Source organism: Neomonachus schauinslandi, chromosome 6 (genome assembly GCF_002201575.2).
Source record: "Neomonachus schauinslandi chromosome 6, ASM220157v2, whole genome shotgun sequence".
Taxonomy (NCBI): domain Eukaryota; kingdom Metazoa; phylum Chordata; class Mammalia; order Carnivora; family Phocidae; genus Neomonachus; species Neomonachus schauinslandi.
In genome coordinates, this window is record NC_058408.1 from 33,627,144 (window position 1) to 33,647,777 (window position 20,634).

Below are 20,634 nucleotides of genomic sequence, written 5' to 3' on the forward strand. Positions count from 1 at the left end.
AACCCAGGCCTCCTGCTTTCCTTGTTTCTCCCAGGACCAAGTACTGGGGAGAAGCTACAGAGGGCAGGCTTGATGAAAAAGGACTTATTCTCCAGAAAGAAAGTGAAGAGGATCTTTTCAGATACCACTTCAGACCAGGCAGCTGTGGGGTCCCTCGTCCACCCTAGAGATTGCCCACAAACAATCTTAAAAGCAGCATTAGATTGTAGGGTGCTCAGTGTAACATCTGCAAAGCTTGGTTCTCTTGGGAGAAGGACATAGATCTACAATGAGGCAAGTTGGTGGAGTCCTCTGCTTACAGAACTACAAAGGGGGCTTTCAGATCAGGAAGAAGTTGTGGGGCTCCAGGGCAGGGGAGAGCTAGCCTCCTACAGAGGTGAGGGTGAAAAAGCAGGATGAGAGTTATATAGATGCCTCCCACCCCCAAAGACAGAGGGGAACCAAGACAGGGCTGCGATGGTGGTCAGATCCACATGTCCTGGCTTCCAGTTTCAGAAGGCCCTTGCTGCTGGCTATTCTGGGAGAGGGAAGACAGCCTACCTGATCTCAGGGAGCACCTGCAGCAGGAAGAGGATAAGTCAGACCTGAATCTGAATGGTAGCCCTGACACGTATGAACGATGTGACCTTCAATCTCAATGTCCTTATCAGAAAACAGATAACACTACTTCCCTCCCAGGGATGTTCTGAAGGTTAAGGAAGACAACATCTGTAAAGTCCCTAATAGGACGGTGGTTTAGAGAGCAGGTCTTGACAATTGGCAGTTTCCTCTCCCGAGTTCCCCCTGCACCTGTGGCTTCCCAGATCACGACAATGTGGGATGGTGGCGTTGGTGGGGAGTTTACAGAGGCTGGAAATCTTTGTTTCTCTGGAAGGAGGACACAGGGACCGGGGAACTTAGATGCTGGTGTGACGGAGTGGTACAGAGAGCTGCCCACGGGCTGACTGGAGAAAGCCTGAGAGGTGTCCTATAGCCTGAGCCTGTCCATGCTGCCGAGGACAGGGCCTTGGCTTTGGGGGATTCTGGGCCCTGTGCGGAAGCATACTCTGAGCCAGACATCACCCTTTCACCCAGAATAAATTTGGGAGGACACTGGCCCTGTCTAAAATGGTCTTCATTCTTTCCTCCCTCCCTTCGAGCCATTTCTTTCTCCCTTGGCGATTAGCCATTCTGGGGTAGGAAAAGCATCGCACAATGAACTCAATGAAAGCTTCCAGGAAAGTAATTCTGAATGAGACACCCACACAAACAAATGGCTTGATAGTGTGGGATGTGTACGAGTGTGTGTGTGTGTGTGTGTGTGTGTGTGTGTGTGTAGTGAGGGTGTAGAGAGAGGGTGAGGGGAGCTGGAAACTTGTGAAATCAGCTGGGATCTTTAGATATTGATCATTTCAGCCCCCATGCTGCTCAACACATATTCTACTGTGGACCAGAAATCTATCTAACTTCTCCTCTGTGGACCTCAGAAGTAGGGGATGAGGCAGAGAAGCGCCCAGAAGCAGCTGCTGTTGCTGAGAGGGGGGTGAAGGGGGCTACGGCCCTCCTATGTTCTGTGCTGACTCCCGCTGTGCACTCCTTCCCGGCCCACCTCTCCAGAGCTCCAGTTCAGCTCTCTCCTATACTACACGTGCTCCTGGGGAGAGCTAAGGGCCCCCAGGGCTATAGGGTCTAAAGGCGATGTGCATTTGACACGCCGCTCCCCCCACTGGCCAATCATGTCCACTGACAGAGGCCTACCTCTCCTGCAAGCCTCTGCTAAAAAATGCCTCCCCCTTGAGGCTTTCTCTGACCCCCTGAGGCAGATTCCGTAGCAGCCTCTCCTACACTCCCACTGTCCTTTGTGAATGCCCCAGAGAAAGTAATGGGCATGCTGGGTTGTAAACTGCTTCTTTTCTCAATAAGATAATAACTATCTTGGGACAGAGACGATCTCACTTTTGTTTAGCAACCTGATCCTTAGCACACTGCCTGGAACACAGCAGCCTTCCATAAGTATCCCCAGTTCTCCGTTACTGGGAAACGCTGGTCCCAACCAGACCACAGAGCAAACTGTGTTCTATAAGGACAGCTGGAAGAAGGGAGCTGTCTATGTGTGGCTCGGGAGTGACATAGTATTGTAACATCCGAATCTCAAGAAGTTCCTCCTGCAGTCTCTCTTAGTTTCATTTAAGCCAATTTCTGGTGGATTCCTCATTGAATGGACGAGTGAACAGCTGTCTCCTTGTCAGACATCTTCAGTAATGAAGGCACCCCTGGCCTGCACTTCTGCAATTCTGTTAGCCTTTTGTCGGAAGCTCTTGTTTTCTAAACCCTTTGATCATTTCAGATGCTCTTCTCTGGACCCTTGCACTTCCAGGCATCCTCTGAGAATGTAATGACCCAAAGTAGGCTTGTGGCTGGTGCAGCGGCCTGCCTGAGGTGAGTGAGGAATGCCCATGCAGATGACTACCCTCCACTCGTCACACATGCCATTAACCAGGCCAGCCATGGGCAAGTCCCAGAGGGAGGCTAACCCCTAGGTCTCTTTCCCAGGTCCTTTTATTTTTTTCCTCCCTGGGGTCCCTTCCCCTATTTTAGGTACCTCTCACCCTGCTAGTCTCTTCTCCCGAAAGAAACCTTTATTTGCATCGTAATGGGAATCTATGATATGACCTTGCCTGAAGAGCTTTTTAACTGATTGTAGAATAAAACATCTGTCTATATACAGCATTCAGAAAAGCGTGGGGAATGCATTAGGGCAGAGGCCTCCATCCAACAGCCCTACGCCCTGCCCAAGAAGCAGTCACTGATCTTGCCCAGGTACACAGGTGGCTAATTCACGTCTGGCCAAGGGCTTTTCATCAGCTCATCCTGTGCCCGGATGAGTAGGCAGTAGGATGTGGGATGAGGTTGGCCTGTGTTGATGGTAGGGGACCAACTAGTCTCCTGCTGGGCCCTCTCAAAGCCTCCCAGAGCCTCGTGTTGGGAAGCCACTTCTCCATCTACTCAGACCCCACCTGCCGGCCGCGCAGCCCCGCTGAGTGCCGCTGAGCTCCGGGGCACCCCAGCCAAATCTGTGTTCCTGCCAGACTGTGTCATGTTTGTTTTCCACCGTGGGTGCCGTGACCTGGAAAGCAGCCGCCATGATGCTACACTCGCCCTCATTCTTGCAGCCACTAACTGAACAGTTCGGAGGGAACTGTGCCACAAAGCCGCCCAAGGGCGGGAGCCGATGCTGCTGACTAATTACAGCTGGGGCGCTCCGAAGGGCTGCCCCGGGGAGCGGAGCCTTGGAGGGTGGCATGGGGGGGCTCCTGCAGGGCAGGGGTTCAAGGGGTCAGAGGAAGACCGCTCCTTGGCGGGAGCCTCACAAGGCCCGGCTTCCATCCTTGTTCTCCTGGCTTCCTCGGGTCGCATCTCCTGCCTGATAGACACGGCGGGAGTGAAGACGGATACTGAACACTGGTTCCTGGTTATTGAAGATTCTGATAATGCTGCCGACCATCATTTATTTCATTTCTTTTATAATCGCATATCCTTATATCGTACTTATCATGAACCAGGAATTGTGCCAAAGGCTTTACATATTTTATCCCACTTAGAGCTCAAAACAAGCTGTGAGGGAGGTCCTATTGTAATTTCCTTTTTACAGATGGGGAAGCGCACCCAGAGAGGTTAAGTAATTTGCTCAAAGTTACATAGTGAGTGGCAGAGCCCACCAGGTCCAGCTTACCCGTCTTCCAGCCTCCACACGACACTGCCTGAGTTGACCATCCTCTTGCACCGGAAGAGACCCCTCTGTCATCAGCCAGGAGAACTCATGCCCTATCCTACTGCTCAGGTCCCCCAGCCCCTCTACCCGGGCTAAGGCCAGAACGTACGACTTTCCAAGAATCTCTGCAGTTGGCTTTGCTGGTCCCTGCCATGTCTCTGAACCTGTCAACTTCTCCCTCCCCGTTCTCTGTTTCCGTTCCCCCTGTGGATGTGCACACGCCCCCCCTCGGTCTCGCCCCCTTGTCATCTCTGCCTGTGCCTGTCCAGTCTGATGCCTGGAGCATGGACGACTGGCTTTCTCTCCTTCTTGGCAGCAGGCTGGATGAGCGCTCCATGCCAGCACCTTTCCCCACTCCAGCCCTGTGGACTGAGAATTCTGGTTTCCTAAATGAGCCCAGGAAAGAGATGAAGGATGGTATACAGGTCACAGGCGGGGGCTCTAGCATCAAGTAGCTGTAGCTTAACTCCTGGTGCTAAAACTTATTAGCAGGGTGCCTTTGATAACGTTGTCACCCCTCATAATGCCTTGGTTTCCTCATCTGTGAAATGGGGCTAATGATCCTAGTAGCTCTGACCTCATACAAGTTGTTATAAGGTCTGCGTGAGTGTTATAAGGTGCCCGGTGAGCATTCAGGAAAAGGTAGCTGTTATTTTTATTATGAGTTTATGATGAAGAAGTCTGGGCAGAAGCCATGCTAGCTGAAATCCAGAGGAGAAGTGGCTGGTGTGGAGATGGTCCAGCATGGCTGCCTCTCTGCTGGGCCTGTCCGGCTCTTTCCATGGCTCCAGCAGGCTGTCAGCACCCTAGCCTGGGTTCTTAAGAGCACACGGGAGAGATTGCCATCAGAACCCCCCAGAGCAGCCAAGGGAGGGGGTCCCAGAGAAGGTACTCCAGGACGGACACCCCCCAGCTGATGGACATGCTTTGTAGTAAAAGCTCCCCGTCTGAGATTGGGATCAAGAGGGTTCCGCCCCGAGTGGCCCCCGAATGAGGACGAGCCACTGAGGACAAGTTGCCAGTTAGAGGGAGCTAATCTTCTTCTGACTCATCCACTTAGTCCTTCCCTGTTGCTTAGAGTTCTCCTGACTTTAGAGGGCAGTGGGGCCGACTCTGTGCCTGCACATTTTGAGGCCATCTTGGTGCTTAGCCAGAGACACCTGGATACTGGATTCAAGATGGCCAATGGTCACATTCTTTTCCACCTTGGGCGTGTATGTGTGTGAACACGTGTGTGCACACGAGTGTGCGCACTCTTCAGGGTGGGCCAGAGCCCAGCTGACGTGCTCTGTGGGGATCTTTGGCCTGGGTAGCGCCAGCTCTCCTACCCGGCATGAATCCTTGCTGGCTCTGTCTTAGCTGATAGTACATTCAAAACCTAATTGTTATCTCAGCAGAGTAACTCCATTATTCATCCTGACACCATCCCCCGTTAGCTGTTTGTTGCAGTGATGTTGTATTAATGAGGCCTGCAAATAAATGAACGGGAGATCAGAGTGCTGACTTGTTTCTCAGGAAAGCAAGGTGACATATTTATTTATTTGTTGGGAACTTTGCAGCGAGTCTTTTTGGCCCTGGGCAGGTGGCTTTTGGCCTTTCCTGCAGAGATTTGGTGCAGCCTTACAGATAAATACTTGTAAATGTTCAACTCCCCAATTTCACAAATGCGTTCACAACTGAGAGAATCCAGGAAAGAAAAAAATCTACTTTCAATTATTTGGGCAAATAGAGAGCAGAAGGAATGCAAGAGCAATGGATCATCTCCAACAAATATGGAATCAACTGTTATTTTTGCTTGGTTTTAGAAAGCAATGCACATGGTTTTCTACATTTGGTTCTCTTTCCCAGTTACACATACCTAAGATAGTATTAAAAAGAATTTATGTTCCCTGAGCATAAACTAGTGAGGGATTGGGCAAGTTAGTGACGCTGAAAAATTCACAAAGTAAAATCTACAACATGGTCAATGGAGAGATGAGTGTAAAACCAGCCCCCCTATGGCCTGGCATCAGACTGGCCTTACTGGGCAATGTGGCAGGTGAGTTCAGAAACACATAGGAATATTCTTTGGTACCCAAATGGTGATAGGTTCCTGGCCAATCCCTGAGGACCCCAACACTGGAGATTTGCCCCTTGCATTTCAAGCCTGCTTTGCTTATTCTTCCCCCCTGACCTCTATCATCACCTGCAGGTGTGAGCTATGTAGGCCCCATCCTCCGGGCTCCCATTAGCTTGAAAAGAACGAACCACCAGGCTCCGTAAATTCCAACTTTCACCTCAACCCCATCACCCCACTGATAGACACAACCAGAAACCAACTGGATCAAGTCTGATAACTCTAATAAACATATAAAATTAAAGTAACCTCTATCCTGTACAGGCAAGAAGGGGGTCACCCTAAGTTTAAACAAACCCCAAATGCTCCTCCTGCTCCCCCACCACTCATAGGAATAAGTGTAGATCTAATTATGTCTAGGGAGACAGGTGAAGGTCACCTTAAGGCTCAATACAAAGGGTAGCCAATGCTCCCAGTTTTTCTGGCCTCCCCTGGTACCTTCCAAAAGAATTCTGATCCTGGGCACAGATATTTTTGGTACACTTGCAGTGGAGTGAGGTGGAAAAGTGTATAGCCAGGGAAAACCCCCCCATCCCTCTGACCAAGACGGCTGGCATTTTATGGTGGGGAGAGTCTGCATTCTGGAGTCAGAAGGCCCTGGTTTTGAATTCGTTCCGCCACTGACCAAATGGGTGACTCTGGGCAAATGATTTACTTCGCTAAGCACTGTTTCCTCAACTCTTAAATGAAGATAATTCTGGGCATCTTGCAGGATTGTTAGGATGAGTAGGTATGCAAAGGTCCTGGTGCACAGTAGAGTCTGGCTATTATTAATACTCCCAGAACTAGGATGTGGATCATGTCTGTTCATGTCCCTGGCCTGAGGTAAGTGTCCTCATTAGGTGTCAAGACCTGGAACCCCGCTGTAGTTCTCCTTCTAAACAGAGACAACAGCAAAGTGTGTAGATGAGAAGTTTCTGTCCTAGGTCCTTTGGAGGAAGCAGAGTGGCCTGCAGGGCAAGCAGATTCCAGCCTCCTCCAGGTGGCCCATGTTCAGGGATAGGCTGGGGCTTTGCAGTGAGGGACTACACCCCCTGCCTCCCCTCACAGAACTAACCTATCCATGTGATAGCTTCCAAGCCTAGCACAGTGCATGGCATGCAGCAGTCGCTCATTAAATGAATACTTATTTATTGCAATGCTCTGTTATGGGTTGAATTTTATCTTCCTCAAATTCATATGTGAAAGCCCGAATTCCCATTACCTCAGGATGTGACTTATTTGGAGACAGGTACCTTTCCAGAGGTAATCAAGTTAAAATGAGGTCATTAGTGTGGGTGCTTATCCAATATGACTGGGATCCTTATTTAAACAAACAAACAAACAAATCAGAGACGGACGTAAGAAGGAATGTCACGCAGAGATGAAGGCAATGCGTCTACAAGCCAAGGAATGCCAAGACTGCTGCTTTCCCAAAGCACCCGAAGTGAGGGGAGAGGCATGGAACAGATTCTCCTCACAGCCCTCAGAAGGGCCCGACCCTGCCGATGCCTGGATCTGGGACTTCCAGCCTCCAGCACTGTGAGATAATACATTTCTGTTGTCTAAGCCCAGCTGACCAACACAGTCACTTTGAGTGGAGACCTCTGTCATGTGAGCTCTAGAGCCCCTCGACCCTTCCTATATTTTTCTCCCCAAACACATATTCGGTCTCTTTTTCCCTTTCTGCCGATGCTGCCCCTTCTCAGCTCACCAGAAAATACTGCTTCTGGGCCTTCCTTTCTAGCGGGTGGCTTGTAACGTCCTCCTCTTTGAGGTCCTAACAGTTCTGGAAGCACAGCCACGTGGCGGGCCAGGCATCTCACGGCCTCTCCAAAGCTCTGCACGTCTCTTGTCCCCGGGGTTGAACAGGAGACACGTGCACAGACACCGGATGACAGCTAGAATGGGAGCAGCCTGGGATGCCTCTCATGGGGGACAGCATCATTATCACACCACGGGCTGGCTGAGAAGGAGCAGATGCTGGGTCCTGAGGGGGGCGCGAACCTGAAGTTTATGCAGACTGAGCAATTCTTACATCAGCTGTAAGACTTGTCCTCCATGAAGATGCCACAGGAGGTGGGTCTCTAGGGGTGGGCTTGGTTGCCATGGAAACAGTTGGGTGAGAAGGGGTTAAGGATGAACACAGCTGTTCATTCAACTAAGCTTGAGCCCACTCCTTTCCCTAATGCAGAACTCATTCGCGGTCACACATTGATCTCCCCGCCCCTGGGCAGTTCTGGACCCCACTTGTTTCCAGCATTAGAAATTCTGCTGCCTCCAACAGCCAGCACCAGCCACCAGAGAATCCTTCCCCTTTCATCCCTGAAGAAGGATCTTCATAGTAAATGGCTCTTGCAGATGGGCTTGCACGGACTGGGTACACATTTTGAAGGCAAGGGCCAGAGACAAGGGGGAGGTACATATACAAGGGCACGGATCCCACTGAATTCTGATTATTAAGAAAAAGATCTATGCCAATGTCAAGGAATTAGCCAAGAAAGCCAAGGTAAAGAAAACGAGCTGACTCTTCCTAAAAGTTACTTTTAACAAATGATACATTTTTGGTAACAAATGTCAGAGAGGCACATGAGGTCCATTCTTCCCATTACTGGTGATACTAACTTCCACCACTTGGTAAAAGCAGTGTCTACCAGGTTTCTCCTCTGTAAAGTTTCTGTTTTTCTTGTTGAGATTAGTATTAGATTGTGGGGAGATGGCTTGAGACTATATAAATATCCTATTTTTCATCATACATTCATTTACTAATTTTAGTATCCATCGGCCATTCTTCCTGAAATAATTATTACTGCAAATCTTGCCAAATTTTCTATTTCCCTAGGTCCTTTAACATTTTGAGTTAGAATTCTAGTAGAAGAGCTTCCTCCTTCCCCCATGAACTATTTATTTATTTGTATCAAGAAGGAGCATAGATTCTTATTTTATTCTATTGCTTATAGTCAATTAGTATCACTTACTTTCTTACTCAGAATTGTCCCAGATTTGGCTACTGGGCCCAAATCAAGTTGACTCCTGTGCACTTTTGACATGTACTCCACATTTTTGTTAGTACGCCTTGCCATGAGAATATCACCTAAATTAAATTGTGAGGAGACATTAGCCATCTTCAAACCGAGGGATATTCTACAAAATAATTGTCCTGTACTCTTCAATAGCACCAAGGTCATGAAAGACAAAGAAAGACTGAGGACCAGAGCACTAAAGAAACACGCTAATGGAACATCACATGTGACCCCGGGTTGGATCCTCGATCAGGAAAAGGGGGACAATCAATGGGATAATCGGCACAATGTGAATCAAGCATGTATATTACATGGCATTATTGTATAAATGTTAATTTCCTGATTTTGATAATTGTACTGTGGTTATATAAGATGTTAATTTGGGAGAATCTGGGTGAAGGGTATATGAAAGTTCTTTGTACTATTTTTGTACCCTTTTATAAGTCTAAAATTATTTCAAAAATGAAAAGTTAAAAAAAACTGAAGATGACTTTTACAGGGCAAGGAAGAGAGGTTGAGGGTAGGAGCCGCAAAATGAAAGGAGCTATTCCTGATCATAGTGGATGAAATATTCCAGGCCTGGATCCTCCCTCCTGCATGTCCTGCCCCGAATGATGGCCCCTGCATGGCTTGAGACACAGCATGGATTTGTCTCTCTTCCCTGGAGAGGCTCTCTCTTTCATTTCTCCACAGCCTCTACTTGAAAAACGCCAACAGGAGACCCCACTGCTTGGGGCCTCCAACTCCTGTTGCTGTTTCACTGGGAAAATCAATTACAGCCTAATTACCTCCAGGGGTTAATTAGCATCATGTCGCTTGGGTGTCCTCTGTGAATGGAGCAGCCCATCAGTCTATGGTCAGTGAGCAGGGGCGACACCGAGGCAGAGATTTCCCAGGGACAAGCCTGCCTTAGGGCTGGGAAGGCGGGGAGTAGACGGGACCGAGGCAGCAGCCGGGGCGGGGGGAGGTGAGATGTGCTGATGGAAGTGAGTCCCTGCCTGATATAAGCTCCCCTACACCACAGGCGCAGAGACACAGAGACCGACAAGTACAGCTGCAAGACAAGTACAGGGCAGAGCAGGTTCCAGCAGTTGCGGGAAATCACTGGCATCAGGGAGAAGGCATGGAGTCCTGAGCAGCTCAGGGAGCTGGCTGTGTGAGGGCAGAGGCGGGGGCCCCACCAGCAGTCACTGCAAGCACTTTCGCAGCGAGATAAAGTCAGGGGATGGAGTCAGTAGACACTGTCATGGGCCACGTCCAAGAGTAAAATGAAACTGAAGAAGTCTGATCTTTGAGGGGCAGTGTCTCCACGCTCACCGCATCTTCCCATCAGGATGATGAGAACCTAGCTAGCAGGAGACACTCTCCCACCGCGCTGTGCTTCCCCGGGGATGCCCCGCCACGTGGATGGATGGCATCTTCCTGGTCTACCTTAGCTAGGAAGGTTGGACATCGAGGAAGGGGGAGCCCTGCTTCTTGTGCTGCGTTACTTGAGCAATCAGAGACTTTACAAGTAGTTCTCTAATTCCATAAATCTGAGCTGAAATACCAGGTCTGCCACTTATCAGCTGTGTGAACTGGGGCAACCACGCCTCTCCTCTGAGCGTCATTTTCTTCATCTGTAAAATGGAGGTGAAAATATTTACCTCCCACGGTGGATGTGGGATTAAACGAGACAGTGCCAAGCGCACTGAATAAATATCAGTTCCCTCTTCAAATAACCCACCTGTAGGTTAACAACACTCATTTGATCTTGAGGGTTTTCTTTCTATGGATCTGAAGCTTCAGAATGATCGCAGGGATGTTCCAGAAGCTTCTCAATACTCTGTGACATAGGTGAGAGCCAAAGGTGCTTTCTTTGGCTAGAAAGGAAAATGAGCCAGGAAGAGGGGCAGTGCATCCATTCAGGGAAGAGGCAGAAAACGAGCAGCCCCTCACTGCTTTCTTAAATGAGCAGACCACAGTGCTACCTGCCCACACCTTTATTCCCAGTCACCATAAGGAACGTGCAATTAGTTTCAAAGCACAAGTGACATCCGGTGAATAGGAAGCCGTGAAGAGTGATGAACACGCAATGCAACCAAAGTTAAATACAACTATTCCTCTCCCAGGCCATTCAAAACCCGAGCAGCTGCTTTTTCATTCACATCATCTATTCATCTGCCTTTGCAATTTGCTATTCAGGAAACATCGTTTTTTTTTTCTAGGATAATTAATTACCTATTTCTTTCCATTAAAATGCACCAACAAATTGGGACAGAGAGTAAATCTTGGGAAATGGCACAGTGGCCAATGTAGTGCCTGCCTTTACTTTCTTCTTCCGCGTTCAACTTTGCAACTCGGAGCTAATTGCGGCTCCTGAAATCACATTTCTGCTGAGAAAAGCTAAACTTGCTCTCTGAAATGTTTACCCACCATGCAGCCAATTTCCCGTCCCCACCTGGCTCTGCAGGCCTGGCGGGAAGGCTGGGCTGGCTCTACCTCCCTTGTGTGCACACGCCCACACCGACGTGCAGGTGCATTCACACACCGGCCTGAGGACACACATCCATGTGCTTGTCACTTACGCCCGGATGCGGGCCATCGAGATGCCCGAGAGAGGCTTCCCACACCCCACATTAAATGTGCGCTACACTTAGAAGAATTCTTCCATGTGAACTCCTCTCCCGCTGCCCACCCAGCCCGGGCCGGCTCCTGGCCACCCCGCCCCGCTCTGGGAACTTGTGGGACTCACCTCGGTGATCTGAGGGTTGGAGCACTTAACGTTGTGGCTGGACCAGTCAAGCCAGGGGCTGGAGGGGCTGATGCAGTGCTGTTGGAGGGTGCACCTGCGCTCGCCGCTGCACCAGCCACACTCGAACTTCCGGTCGGCCTTCAGGCAGAGGCCGCAGCTCTCCCGCTGGGCTGCACACTTGTAGAGATGGACTGCAAAGAGAGGGGGCGACACAGCGGGATTGGAGAGGGCTCCTCCCGACCGCGCCTCTTCTGGGAGGCATGGCAGAAACCGTCCCCGGCATGGGTAACACCGATGATCGCCATCATCCTTGCAAGAATAACTGACGGAGGACAAATACTAAATTGAGCCTCTTCGTTGCCGAAAGGTACTACAGAAAATGTTATTTAAGGGTTCTGGCTCTAGAGCGAGTCATATCAGGGCTTTGATGGTGGCCTCACTACTTCCTTAGCAATGTGACAGAATGTCACCTCCCTGAACCTCGTTTACTTAATCTATGACATGAGGATGATCGTTGTTTCATGGGAGGTTTGAGTGAGGTGCTGTGTCTTAAGTGCTTAGCACAGTGCCTGTAACATACCCGATGGGCCACACAGGCTTATTCTCTTTTCTTTGAGGTCACACTACATTCTTCTGCACTGTCTTTCCTACATGGGGCCCTCATCACAACAGGTAAGGACTGATTTCCCCATTTCAGGTAAAAATGAAGCTCAAAGAGGTACATATGACTCTTTTTAAAGGTTTTTATTTATTTATTTGAGAGAGACAGAGAGAGCACAAGACAGGGAAGGGGCCAAGGGAGAGAGACAAGCAGACTCCCCACTGAGCGGGCTCAATCCCAGGACCCCAAGATCATGACCTGAGCTAAAATCAGACTCTTAACTGACTGAGCCACCCAGACACCTCAATATATAATGACTCTTGAAGCTTGCTAAGGTTAGTGCCGCAAGCTAGGATGGTACCATTCCAGCTCTCTGTGGGGCTAGACTGTAGATCCTGAGAAGAGAGGGGCATGCCCCCCATACACTGGGGACTGGGTGGTCTGGGAGAGAGGTTAGCTTGGCTTCAAGAAAGGCCAGGTGGCTGGCAAAGTGCGGGCAGAACTGAGAAGGAGAGAGAGTCGACACAGTCCTGTTCATGGCCCCTTCAGTGGGGGGTGACATTCCCACAGAGGGCAACCTAGCTACTTAACAGGTCACTTTTGGAGTTTGCAGACCCTTGGCCTTTGCTTTTGTCTCTTACTGACTTAGAAGCCCGGGGCACGCCAGGCTGCAGAACTGTGTTTTGGGAGCCTGGGACTTCGTTGTTGCCTATTGATGTTTTGAATTCAGAATCCTGAGTAGAATTCTCCAGAAGTAGAATACTCAGAGAGTCATTTTCAACTTTTCTGGTCAAGCAGACATGAGCTTTCAGGACTGGGGGGTGGGGAGGGGCGTGCCTGTGCTGGAGATCAGGTATGGGCCTCAGGGGAGGGGCATATTTCTATTCCTCTATAGGGTCCTCATCCTGTTCCTCTGCTCTGTCAAGTGTCCCTCAGTCCCAGCTGCAGGGACTACATTTAAACGTCCTCATACCTACGGCTGGTAGAGGGCAGGAAATGGGAATCTTAAGATGAACAATTACAGAGTGAGCATTTATTAACATGCTCAAATGGTGCGCACCTCATTTGGTCTTCATGCTGACCCCAAAAGGAGAGCATCCCTTCCTGCATTTCACAGGGAAGGAAACTGGGATGAAGGCAGGGGCAGTATGTAGTCTGAGTTCCCCCATCTATAAGTGAAAGTGCCAGGATCTGAGCCCTGGTTTCCTGGTTTCTAGAACCCAAGTCCATAAGTACCGTGGCCGTCTCCACCCAACACGGTGCACAGCCTCCAGAAATGGGCTCTCAGAGGCACGAACATGGAGATGGTGCTACCTGGGCACTCCAAGATGTTGAGTGCCACCAGGGAGGGCTCTCATGTGACAGCCTGGATGTGGCCGTTTTCCTCTATGCTCCAGGTGCAAAGGCCACCTCTGGGAACCAAGCCCAGATCCTCAGCAGGGAGGATGTCTATCTCACAGCAGTGGGGAAATTGGGCTGGGGTATAAGGAGAAAGACAGCAGAAATCTCCCTGGTTCAGTTTCTCTCTCCAAGCCTAAGTGGTGTTGATTTCCATGCCAGTGTGTGGGTGGGGGCCTCTGGTGGCTCGGGTCCTCTGTCTACGCCCATGGGTGACCCTCAGGCTGAGGGAGAAGCTGGGGCAGCCCTAGCTACTTCAAGTGTGGTGAGATGTGGCTCATGGTGTGAGGAGAGGCGTCTGGAGGGCAGAAGGCTTGTCGTCCCACAGTGGCCCGAGCTGCTGGAAGGACAGTGGTGTGGTCCAGCACGTGAGCTCTGAGATTGGACATCCTTGGTTCGGATCCTGGCTCTTACTTTCTCATTCAGCCTGGTTTTTTTCCTCCCCCTTTCCTTTTTCAGCTTTACTGAGGTATAATTGACATAAAGAAATCATAAGGTATTTAAAGTATATACTGTGATGATTGGATATACATATACATCGTGCTAGGGTTCTTCCCATTTAGCTAATTAACATATCCATCACTATATATATATATATATATATATAGTGATTAGAAATATGTATTTAGGTTGTACTCTTTTAGCAAATTTCAATTACACAGTGCAGTGTTATCAACTATAGACACTGTGCTTTGCACTAGATCCTCAGACTTTATCCATCTTATAGCTGAAAGTTTGCACCTTTTTAACAACCAACCCCTAGCAACCACTTTTCTAGTCTCAGTTTGTATGAGTTTGACTTTTTTTTTTTTTTTTTTTTTTAAGATTCCACATATTTGTCTTTAAAGGCTGGAGTGCCTCGTGAATTTGCGAGTCATCCTGTGCCGGGGCCAATGCTAATCTGTGCACCGTTCGGATTTCTGTATATGGGCTGTGGGAAGTGAGCACTCCTGGTCCGTTTCTTAAACTCTTTCGGTCTCAGTTTCCTTATCCATAAAATGAGAATAATACTAGTACACACGTCTCGGGGTTGTAATGAGGATTAAAGAAAACAATCTCAGAAAATCACCGAGGGAGTGCCTACCCACAGCGAGTACCTGTCACATTGCAATTGCTTTTGTCCCTCTGAAGAGCAGAGGGGTGTGTTGATACTTGCTGCGCGGAGGGTGATGCTGACCTGGTGCGCGGGGGGAGCTGCTCGTGAGTTTGGAGGACGATGAATGAGGGTGGCCCTCACGGAGTGTCCCTCCTGGGTCAGCCCAGCTCCTTGCTGAGCTTCCCTGCAACAGTTGTGGGCTTGCGTCCTCCTGCCTGTCCCCCATCCCGACCCTAGAACCAGGGGCACAGCCTCACAAACCTTCTTTGTGCAGCGACGGGACCAAGGACAGGGGAATCAGACCCTAATTGGAAACAGATCTCTATTTCCCTGGAAACTGGCAGGACGTTCCTGCTTGCTGCTTTCCTAGGTCAGGTTCTGTAGATACTTCAAAGTCTTCGGGAGCCAAAGAAAAACGCGATGAGCCGGCAGCCGCCTGGCGGATGCTCTGTTTGTAATAAAACAGGGTTCCCAACAGGACTCCTTTGATGGCTCCAAATGTTGCTTTAGGATCCTCTGAAGAGTTCCGCTGACAGAGGGAGTGTATTATTCATGGCACAGCGGCTGGCCGGCTCTGATCCCTCAGCCCCAGTCTTTCCTGGGGTCACGAAAAGATCAAAACTCTACCTGGAAGTAGCTGCTCACCCTTCAGGTCCTGTGGGTTGTCGATGATGAAATTGCCATTCCACACCACGGCGAAGTCCACGGCCAGGTTGCTGATGTCCATCCCATCGTACTGGTACTGCGGGGAGAGGGGCATGGGGTGCATGGCTCATGAGGCTCCCTATCACAGGGGGTCAGGGATGCTGCAGGCATCTCGGGAGACCAGGACTACAGCAGGAGAGAAACCAGGGGCTCTGGCTACCTCTGGGCTGAGAAAGGAGCAGAGGGAGAATCCGGGGAACCCCATTTGCTGCTGGAGTGATGTCTACAGCACCCTCCCCCTGACTCCCAGTCACTAATGCCAAGCGGATCCCGCCCAAACCCCTTAGTGTGGTGCTCAGTGCCTCCCGTAATCCAAATCCAAACTCACTTCTCCAACCTGCCCTCCTATAGAAAGCTCTGAATCCACCTGTCTCCAGACGCACCCGCCCCAGCGCCTCTCTGCCTCCGTTCAGCTCACATCTCCTAAGGAACGCCTCTCTCTCCCTAGGGCCTCCACCCTTCAAGCTGCCTGTGTCCTTCTGGTCCAGCTCAGACTCACCTTCCCCAGAGCGTCTTCTCTGACATCCCTCCCCCAAGCCCCAAGCTCCCTGTCCCTCAGCATTGCCAGTTTCTGTCTCTCACTTCCTGAGAGCTGCTCTGCATCTTTTCACGTACAAGTCCAGTCTCTCTAGCAAGTCCACGTCCTGCTGTGCGAACCCCACCAGAGCCTTGAGCAGAACATATGCACAACAAACAGGGCTGCAGCGGCAGGTGGGCTGGGCACCGCAGGGGTCCTCTGGCTACACGTGAGCTTTACTTTGGCCAACAGTCCATTACGGAAAGAGCTCAGAGCTTCTGGGCACAGATCTGACCAGGCCGACCATGAAAGGCCTCAAGCTGTGGCCAGGAGTCCACTCTCTCTCCCATGCTGGTCTTCAGAAATAGGCCGTCTGGTGGCCCAGCCCCTGCCCTGCCCCTCGGTGAAGAAGGCCTCTGGGAATCCCCTCCCGAGAGACCTGGCCCACCCTGGCCACTGAGCTCTCAGGGCAGGCCACGTCCCTGTCCGCCCTCCTGCCCCCGGCCCTTCCCGCCCGCTTCTTCCGTTTGTCCTGTTGCATTTCTTTCTCATCCCACCTTCGCCTTGTGCTTGGCGGCCTTCCACTGATTACAAATTCTATCAAGCGCCTGTGACCTGGGAATCTGACAGCCCCCTGATAAGAAGCCCAGATTCTCTTTATCTCTCCCAGGCGAATTAGCTTCCCTCAACACCTTTGTCACATCACCCCCCATCTCCAGCTGACCCCCCATAGTCAGAGACAGGCGTTGGCAGATAAAAAGATCTTCTCTGGGCTAGTATTATAATTAAACACCTTGTGCTTTCTGTCTGGCGTGCGGGACTAGTTTAACCCTTGCTGCTCTTGAAACTCACTGCTCCCTCCTTTCCTCCGCCACCTCCCCTCACGCCATTCTACTGCTGCTGAGCTCCTGGCCCGCCGTCCTCTGCTTTATGCCTAAATGACGACAGCGGTTTGCGGGGGAGTCCACTGGCTTTGGCTGCAATTTCACCGAAGGCCAAGAGGTCTCTTTGAACTCAGGAAGAGCACAAAGCTCTCAACTGATGCCAGGGGTTCCTCGAGTCACTCGGCCTCCTCTGTCACCACCAACCTCCTCTGCTCTGGTTGAGGGGTGCTGGGTGCTGGCACCCTCCTCTGTCCCCAGGGATGTGGGGTCAGCCTGTGGCCCTGGAGGGTTCTGGGAACTGAGGCAGGTGAGGCTGAGACCTGGGCACAGGTGTGAGAGATAGCCGTGCTGTGCACAGGGCGTGAGTGTGAGCGCTCTTACCGAGCTGTTCTGGCACTGGACGCTGGAGCTGTTGAAGCGCAGGGCGGGCACGCGGTGGACTGCTCCCTGGATGCTGAGGACGCACTCGTAGCCTCGCTGGCCCGACTGGGGCTGGGGCAGGTTTCGAGCCTTCAGAGTGATTGGCTTTACCTCTCCGACTGGTATCAGAATTTCCTCTGTGGGCACCAGCTGGGGACAGTCCTGCGGGAGCAAGCAGAGAGACGCCATCTGTCCTGACTCACACCTTCCTCTGCATCTCAACCGGGGCAGGGGGCCGGACCTGGGGGCCTGGCCAGACCCTCTTGTACCCGGGTGGGCTGCCCACGAGAAGGATGTACCTCATTTAAGGGGCACGGGGGAGTCGGCAGGGGAAATGAAATCTATCTCTTAGCTCCTGGGGCTTTGATACTGTTTTCCCCAGCCCACACGTTGTCCCGGATCTGGTGTGCGTGTTACAACTTAGGAATTAATTTCCAAGCACCGGTGTGGCAGGCTGTGGATTTTATCTCCTGCCACACAGGATAAAAGAGGCCCCTGTGTGTCCCTGTCCCCAGCCTGGAACACCCACCTCTCGGTTTCATCCCCTCCCTAGCTCCTGTCCCCCTTGCATGGTCCGGCCGGGGGCATCCTGTTATCGACAGCTTCAGCTTCTCCTCTCCGGCTGAGTCGGCCTTTCCAGAATGGGGATCCGCCCTCCCGGCAACGCTCTAAACACTTGCTTTGGCTTTTTATCTCATTTCATCACCAGGCCCTGCATGAATGCCATGTTGCTTCGGAAAACAAAACCGAAAAAAGAAAGTCTTGGTGGGGAGGGGCTGTGGGAAGGGCCACGAGAGCCCAAGCAAGTGAGACAGCCAGACTGATCTTCCTGAGTTCTCTTCCTAGATGTTGCTTCTCTCCCGAAGATCACGTTGCCACCTTCCCGAAGCTCTGATCCCCGGCCCGCTCTCTCCCTCGTGGGAAGGACAGAGCCCAGCAGCCTCTGGCAGTGAGGATGGTAAGGGCCAGCCATCTCCGCGTGTGATCACTTCCTGTCTCCCCGGGACCCACTGCGGAAATTCTTGAGGGAGGCGCCTGGCTCCGCATCCCCTTCCCCTCTGCAGTGGTTCTCAGAGGGAGCATTTGGGAGCATGGGGGGCTTGATGTAGCTATCCTGCTGAGGGGGGCTACTGGCATTGGGGCCGGAGCTGCTGAACTGCCTGTGAGGTGTGGGACAGTCTTGAACAAGGAAAACTGTCCCCGTCCCAGTGCTAAAGACGCTCCCTGCTAAGAAGCCGCTCATGACACAGGCAGTGTTGAGCAATGGACAGCCTCGGATGCAGAATTGGGAGGAGACCTAGGGGGGCTGAGGAAGTCTCTTCTCTCCTCTGGGCCTCAGCTATAAGCCCTCACCACCTGGCCTCTGCCTCCTTCTTCCCTGGGGGCTCTCATGCATCCTTCTTCCCACGGGGCTCTCATGCATCCTGCTCCAGCCATCCGGGACTTCAGGTGAATTCTGGGGGGTTGGGGGGTTGTTCCCGACTCATGGGCCTCTGGTCCTTTGAAGATGCTTTTCTCTCTACCAGAAACACTCACTGCCACGCCCTGCCCCCCCCCCCTCGACCTCCTGGCCCCTGCCTCAGCCCCTCCGTAGCCGAATGCCTCGTAATTAGCCTTCAAATTAATCTCTGCAGCTCCTTTTCTGGAAAGCCATCACTGACCCTTTCCCTGCCCTGGCCTTCAGGATGGGTTATGGATGTTCTCCCATGATCGCATTTAGCCCTCAGAATTGCAATTGCTTGTTGACTCATTGTCCTCACTGGTGTGTGAGCCTGGAGGATCAGGCTGCATCTCATTCACCTCAGTATCCCCAGTCTTTATCCCAGTTCCTGACATGTCTTGAACACTTGGTCATTGCTTGTGGGAGGGTAAACAGAAAATGAGAAAATGAAGCGACAGATGAAAAGATCGCAAACTTTCTCTCCACCTCCAGCTTCCAACATTCTTCAGAGATGAGAGGAGAGCCCTGCCTTCTGGACACCAAGAGACTTGAGAAGCAGTTTGATTTCCAAAGCTGGGGTTGGAAATGGTCACTGCTTTTGGAGTCACATGATTACTAAGTAGGCCTGTCCAAATCTAGTAAGGAATCCTGAGAATTTATGAAACGCTGGGGAAATTTTCCACAGAATCTTATCGAGCAGGACCTGGATGAACTTCTCGGGTCACTGGTGCCCTCCGTCACCTGTAGACTAACTGCATGTGAGGACACCTAGCAGACAAGGTCTCTAAAAGAGACAGGATCGTAAGGCAACCCCAGAGCAGATGGGTCCCTGTTTAGAAGCCAGTCACTCAAGCTGCCAACTCATAAACGTGCTCTTTACTGCACTTTTCCTTTCATGCCCTGAGGGCGCGCTTGACAGAGTCTTTCATATATTTATAGCCAAGAAAAAAAATGAACACCACTTTAGGGAAACCCAGGTATCCCCTGGAAAAGGAGATACTATTTCCTGTCGGTAGCTAAAAAATCCCCATAGTGTCTAATAAATTAAAATTTTAATTTAGACTAGAAATAAGGCTGAGGTATAAGGAGGGTGTGTGTGTGTGTGTGTGCGTGTGTGTCTGAGACAGAGAGAATAAATTTTCAGACACAGAACTAGTTGATACATTGTAAGTGATGACTAGTTGTTTTTCATCTCTAATGAGCTCAGAGAACAAATTCAAATTTTAGCAGCACAGTCTTAAAGATGTGCTTCTGGAAGTATGATGTTTTGCATTAGTAAACAAGATTGTAGAATCCTTTTAACTTTGACAAATTTACATATATAACAAATATATTTATATACATACTTATTGTATCACATATTTATTTACATATAATACACACGCACGCGCACACACACACACGTGTGCACATCCTCATCTTTTTGTCTGGGTTAAGTCTGGTCCAACCTGGAGGTTAGAGAATCATAAGAAGACACTTTATGAGTACTCCTTAGGAGTTGTTTTTTTTTTTCTCTTTTTTGAAGGGATTCTAAAATTTTAGAAAAGAGTCCTGTGGTCTCCTGTTTTGGACCTTCTGGGACTAAATTTAAAGACAATGATTAGGGGCTTCCCAAATGCCGAAATAGGTTCTAAGATTGCCTCAGTAGAAACAGATGTTTTTTCCTTTGCCTTTTTTTTTTTTTTTTTGGTTTTGTTTTGTTTTTTTGCCATTTCAGGCCACACAGAGTAGGATTCTTTCTTTTATTCTCTAGGGTAAAGGAAAGAAGGGGTTGGGGGGCAGGCAACCTGTCTTCTTCTTGGGAAGCAGGGGAAGATATAGAACGCTTGGGTTGTGAATGGCTCAGGTGAATATGTTAAGGAGGGAGCAGTGAATCCTGGGTAGCAATGGCAGTAGTGAAGGCTGAGGGCAGATGCAGGAAAGCCAGAAGCCCAGAAAACTGCCAAGCTGTGGGAACTTCAATGCCTCA

The 20,634-nt window shown here is 50.5% G+C and overlaps 1 protein-coding gene across 2 annotated transcripts in view; it reads right to left on the reverse strand.

Annotated features, from left to right (window-relative positions):
• The window catches only part of PLXNA2 (plexin A2), a 181,210-nt gene that overhangs the window by 38,608 nt on the left and 121,968 nt on the right, over window positions 1-20,634 (reverse strand). For both annotated transcript variants that reach the window (XM_021682521.2, XM_044916354.1), the window contains 3 exons: window positions 17,186-17,386; window positions 15,344-15,440; window positions 11,604-11,794 (listed from right to left, as the gene is read on the reverse strand). In XM_021682521.2, the coding sequence (XP_021538196.1) occupies window positions 11,604-11,794; window positions 15,344-15,440; window positions 17,186-17,386 (489 nt within the window). The remainder of the gene's footprint in view (window positions 1-11,603; window positions 11,795-15,343; window positions 15,441-17,185; window positions 17,387-20,634) is intronic.